At 42.4% G+C, this 6000-nt stretch overlaps 1 protein-coding gene across 2 annotated transcripts in view; it reads right to left on the bottom strand.

Annotated features, from left to right (window-relative positions):
* Positions 1–270: 270 nt before the first annotated feature.
* The window catches only part of dapk1 (death-associated protein kinase 1), a 117349-nt gene continuing 111619 nt past the window's right edge, over positions 271–6000 (bottom strand). For both annotated transcript variants that reach the window (XM_079687176.1, XM_079687177.1), the window contains exons 25-26: positions 5298–5486; positions 271–4470 (exon numbers count right to left, since the gene is read on the bottom strand). In XM_079687176.1, the coding sequence (XP_079543302.1) occupies positions 3184–4470; positions 5298–5486 (1476 nt within the window). In that variant the 3' untranslated portion in view covers positions 271–3183. The remainder of the gene's footprint in view (positions 4471–5297; positions 5487–6000) is intronic.

Here is a 6000-nt window from a genome sequence, read left to right as displayed (position 1 = left end):
TAACAGTTAAACAGTACATTGCATCTCACGAGATAACAAATATAAAGTCAATGTCTTCTAAAACCTTATCAGTACAGGGACAAAAACCCATAAAAACAGGATGTTGTTACTTGGAAATAAAGCAAGTCATAGAAGAAGCCTGTAAAAAACATGTGTGGTCAAATATGTTGTTGTTGTCCTTTTATTCAACTCAGGACTCAGGTAACCAGGGTGCAGACTTTTTGAATTACCTAATTGTATGTCTTCAATTAGAACAGAGAGACAATGACATTAGGTAAAGAATTTATTATAAAATGTATTACACTATAAAGTGTCAGAAGTACTAACAACATGGCATTCCAATACATGCTAAAAGAACATAACATAAATAGCGACAAAAAGACAATGTGTGCAATGTGGCGATTAGACCGCAGTCTCTGAAGGTGGGAGAATAAGCATCAAACAAAAACATACAGAAAAATACTTTTGAATCCACTCATTTATGTCTGAACCATATGGAAATAGACACCGAGCGGAGACAAAGTTGATAATAATATAGTGATTCCCAGCTTTTACAAAAACATAATATTCACTTCCCTTTCTGAAACATCACTTCTTCGCTTGTATACTGTACAAAGTTATAATAAGAGGAATGAACAAGTGTGTTTTAGGCACACAGCATTGGCAAACTTTTTAAAGAAAAATAAAGTAAGTACAAATAATATGTGTCTGACCACTTTGGGACATTTAATCACATTTGTACATTTTGCACATTTGTAGCATATCTTTGATTCGTTTTTATATTCTTAGGAGCGATGTACAGTACATTCAGTTTGCCTTGTTGAAATTGGAATCAACTAATTGAGGCCAAGAGGGTGAAAAGGGAAGTGAAGAACCAGGCCGGGAGTATTTACATCACAGCTGGAAATATTGCTGTGTGGATTGGCAAGTTCAGGCCCAGACAAATAAAGTTAGAGAAGTACTACATTTGAAAAAGTATTCAAAGCATTATCTCTGCAAAACAGACAGTAACACTGGGAAAGTAAAGCGGACAGGAAATACTGCAATCTGGCACGTCAGCGCAACTGTTTACTACAAACTTGTGACAGTGTCCTGAAAAAGGGCCACACAGTATTGACATCTTTTTAAGAATGAAAGACTCTTTTCCAAAACATCAACACATGAAAATGTTTTCTGATCACAAACATTATAAAACGCCAAGCTTACAACGATACGACATTTCTGTCACCAGCAGCCTTTGATCCTTTCTACAGCTAACAATACCAACTTTATTCCATCTTTTACTTTGCTTTTGCTGACCAAGCCGGACCGCAGATTCATGTTATAAAAAGTGAAAGGAGATGTGAAGCCACGCGCGGCCGAGTGACGCTCAAATGTACCTCGACGGAGTTTACTAATCTGACACTGGAAGGTTACTTCACGTTGACGAGGAAGCATCACAAAGGTGCCGTGTCAGGTTTGTTTACTGGGTTTAATAAATTACTTTTTAGTAGAAAACATGAAATTCTATTTATTTTTTTCCATCATTGTGGTCGCATTCTCTATTTAAAGTAAAGGAAGATGAGCAGTGTCTGCTCCACCCTGTCCGCCATTAGGATATAAAATGTCACTTTAAAGCAAATACATTTAGGTGGTAGAAGGCCCAATTCCCTTCAATAAGACAATGCACTTAGAGGGGAAATCTTCCCTGTTCAAAATGGCTAAAGGTCCCTTTCTGTGCACTGAACATGAGCAGACTTGTAAGTGAAAACTAACTAATTTGGTAATAATTATAGGAAAATGTGTAGTAACGGCGATCCCTCAAAAATAAATACAAACTTATCTAAAGCCTGTTTTGGATGGAAAGTAACAAACATTAAGTTTACCAAACAAAAATCAGTAAGCAGAATAGGACACGTTTCGATAACCTAAACAAAATGTTAAAACTAATTTCCCAAAAGTCACGGGTTCTGGCTACAGAAACATATTTGCTGGTGTTCTTCGTCTTGTACGGTATAAATCTTTGGGTTTTTAATCAATTGAAAAAACAGATTAGTGAAGATTGAAGTCTTACCTGCTGGTGGAGAAACTAAAGATAATAACTGAACATTAGTTCAAAAGGGCAATTTGATTTCTCTTACAGTTTGAACAGAATAGCAAGTATTTCAAGGGAAATTCCAACAACTAAACACAAGTTTGTCACACTATAGTTAATACCACATGAAATTGTTCTTTTAAGGACGTTTCTTAGGGCGATTATGCGACCGTTACAATAAATTGTCAGCACAAAGCTAATCTGTAGGAACCCACCAAAGCATCCATTAAACAGGAATGACCCCACATCGTCTCCTCACTGACTCTTATAAAAGGTTAGATCTCTACAGTGACTCCCAAACACTAAAGAGAAAACAGCAAGATATCTGATTTCAGCTTTTTTAATGCCGGCAAAATCTAATTGTAAAATGAGCCTAGCTTTCTTTTTTCTTTATTAAATAACCATTTTACAAGTCTGAAATGTAGGATGGTTTCATTTAAAAACTTGATTGAAATGTTCCTATTGGTGTCAACAAGGCACAGTTCTTTAAATGTTGGGCTATTTTATAATAACAAGACTATTTGTGCTCTTTAGGGAGGTAGAAGGCCACAAAGGCACACTCTGACAAAATGCTTTTCATTTATTAAACACTAAGCTGAACGGCCCAAATGTCACAAAACAACAGTAGAAAGGAAAGAATAATATTATTTGTTGTAACTATGATGGATGGAGTGAGTACAAACGGCATGTCCTCAGTAGGATATGAATAGGTCCGAACTTGAGGCGGCCATCTTTTAAAATCATCCCTTCACATAGTTGGTAGCTTATAAATGTAGCCGAGTGAGTCTTAAGTTTGCAGTACAGCAGAAGGGATTTTAAAAAGCAGCACGACAAGATTAAGAAACAGAATAAAAGCACAGGGTTCCTCTTTGGAGCTCAGGACAATCAGCTCTTTCACAACATTCATAGTGGAAGGTCAGCTATACAGGTGTGGAGAGCACAAACACGACATCTGGTTCCCACGGCAACTTAATATAGTGATTAAGCAGCGAGCAGCTGAACGATTGCACTTCATGTTCATTCACACACGAGTCCTGTTTCAGGGGGAAAACGTCAAGTTAAACACAATCCGCAGTTTGGGTGAGGACGGAGAGCCGGCCCCGCTCAGTTCAGCGGGAGATGACGGAGCTGATGGAGTTGTACGACGTGCCGCCGTTGCAGATGGGGGGGTAGCCGTTGGCCAGCGCTTCCATGTTGACCCTGAAAACAGGAGAAGCTTTGAGCAGGAAGTCGGCGACATCCCTGCGGCCGAGCTCCCTCAGTTTGGCCATCAGCACGCCCACGGTGCTGTCCGCTCGCCCGCTCCACTCCTGCAGCAGCGCCGCCGTCGGGCTGGGCTGCAGCAAGGCCTGCTGGGAGTCCTGCTCCGAGTCTAGCTCAGAGGCGCCATTAGGAGTCCCGTTGCTGTGTTTGGCCACCAACTCTGTGAGGCCGAGGTTCATGGCCAGCAGGCACCAGTCTTTCCCCAGAGCGTCAGGAGGGTCCAGCATGCGGCAGAGCTTCCTGCGGGCCAGCAGGGGGACATCTGATATGTGAATGTCTGTTCCCAGAGTCCCCTGCTGGTAGACCTCAGCGCAGCCGAAAGACAGGATGCTGCTGAAGCTCTCTCGGTAGCCACCCATAGTGTTGGTGAGCGAGGACTCCCGCTGGACTTGTGCCCGGAGGAAATCTTTGGGTTGGTAGATCATCATGGGGGCGTGGTGCTCCCGCAGCTGCTGAGGACTCAGGTAGTATTTGGCTGTGAGCAGTCCGGGGAGCGTGGAGGCCAGCAGGTTCTCCGTTATACTACAGGCGGTGTCCAACAGGGTGTAGCACTTGGCCCGCTCAGACTCGTGCCCACGCACCTGAATCTCCAACCCCTGGCCGTGGTTGACCAGCAGGATCATGGCCTCCACTCCTCCCTGGCTCACCTTGGCTCCGTTGGTCCACAGGTGGATATCGCCGTCTAAATCCTCCCCCCCCTCCTCCTCTGGCTTCTGCTGGTGGCTCCAGCGACACAGGTTCACTTGCAATTTGTGAAACAGGCCACAGGGGAAGGGGGTGAGGTGCTCCGCAGGGACGAGACGCACGCCGCCGTAAATCAGCGACTCCTCCTCCTCTTCTTCGGTCCAGGAACGGTGGAGGCCGTTGGTCTTGATGAGAGCGGGAACGTCCACCATGGCGGGGTTGGTGGCGTCGCGGGCGCACACGTCCATTGCGTCCAGGATCTGCAGCAGCTCGTCCACGTCGCTCTCAGGAGCCAGAGCCTGCACCTCCTCCAGCCTGTAGCGCCCCCTGTAGTGGTGGATGGCCTTGGGCGTCTCGATGGAGAGAAGCTTGCCGATGACATGGCTGCAGAGCCAACGAGGCTCCAGCAGGACCACATCCTGCACCGTCTCACTCTGCATGATGTTGATCTGTGGGAGGAGGCCATGAAGGGGAGAGGAAATGTATTAGAAAGTCAGGTAATATAAGAAAGGGGTAGGTAATATAAGATTATTTTCTTCTCCCTGCTCCTTTTCGGGTATGGTGTGTTTATAGAGACATGTTTTGTAAATAATTGTTATACATTAAGTTGTGCATACCATGAATGGAATAAATACAAATGAAATGTTAGTGAAACAAATCGATAAAGATACAACAAATTAAAAAACTAATACCTAGTATATGTAGAAACATTGTTTGAGCCTCAGTACATGGCTTCCTGAGCTGAATCATCAGGTAAATAAACATGTGGCCCCTGCAGAGTAATTGTTTACACATGAAAACAAAGCATTGGGACTTATTTATTCATAAAAAATAGCGCACCCTGATGGTGGTCTGGTGAAAGGACAGTCAGCTGCTGGAGATGAGATGTATTGTACAAGAACCTTTGATTTAATCTCACAACTACTATCAAACACAGCATTTTTAAACTACATTAATAAGATGACTGGATAAAACATTTCCTTTATCATGGTCATTGCAAAACATTTTGAAAGTTTCATTTCTGTTTTGAATCAGATGAAATGTGATTTGTCAACTCACAAGTGGATAAATCATTGTTATTTGTAGTTATTTATATCAATAACAACAATAGATATTTGTTTCATCCTTACCAAAAAGAGATTCCAATAAAAAAAGGTTTTTGTTTTCTAATGTCATTTTAACAAGTGTTATTGTTGTTTCATTTGTTAGCTCTGAACATGAAAACGTTGTTGACTTTTTAGAGCCCTAACACTTGACACTGATAAACTCCACGCACCTCCCCCATGCTGTGAAGCTGCATGGCCAGCGTGCGGAGGTGATCCTGGCTGACCAGAGGGTTGATGTGCTCCTGCACGTCGCTGACAAACTGTTGCCATGATGTCAGCTGGTTGGGACCACTCAGCTTCCTCCAGGTCGGTAGGGTGGCGAGCAGCCGCTCCGACAGCAGCGTCATGGGACTACAGCTCTGTAGAGACGGAGAAGGGAGGTGAATAAAGCTTTGATGTATTTAATTTAAGGCTGGACTTGATGCTTTATAAATAATAATTGAATCTCTTTCCAATAAAGATTTGAATGCTGAGTCATATTTAATTGAAAAATAATGATAAGATTGTCTTGTGAATTAATTGAAGTGGGAGAGCACATGTTTTTTTTAGCGCAGTGAAGATTGCGTTCTCAAAAGGCTTAACATGGTTACAAGGTATGGAAATTGAAGATTTGCAAAAACACACTAGGATATGATGAAACTATGAAGTGCATGGTACTTTATCTGGGTCATTTTACAGAAGGAATTGTCAAAAATAAGAAGAGATATTGTTAGTAGCTGGCAGAAACGCGATCACTAAAGAAATGGTACAAGGTGGAACCTCCTACTCAGGAACAATGGAAATGGAAAATCAATATAATGGAAAGACTGAAAGACTGAGACTGCAAGAATCATTTGAAGGAAAATGGAAGGAATTGACAATAATTAGGAATCA

This window comes from Notothenia rossii, assembly GCF_949606895.1.
Source record: "Notothenia rossii genome assembly, chromosome: 6".
Taxonomy (NCBI): domain Eukaryota; kingdom Metazoa; phylum Chordata; class Actinopteri; order Perciformes; family Nototheniidae; genus Notothenia; species Notothenia rossii.
The sequence above is the reverse complement of the archived record's forward strand: the minus strand, read 5'-3'. Positions and strand labels throughout refer to the sequence as shown.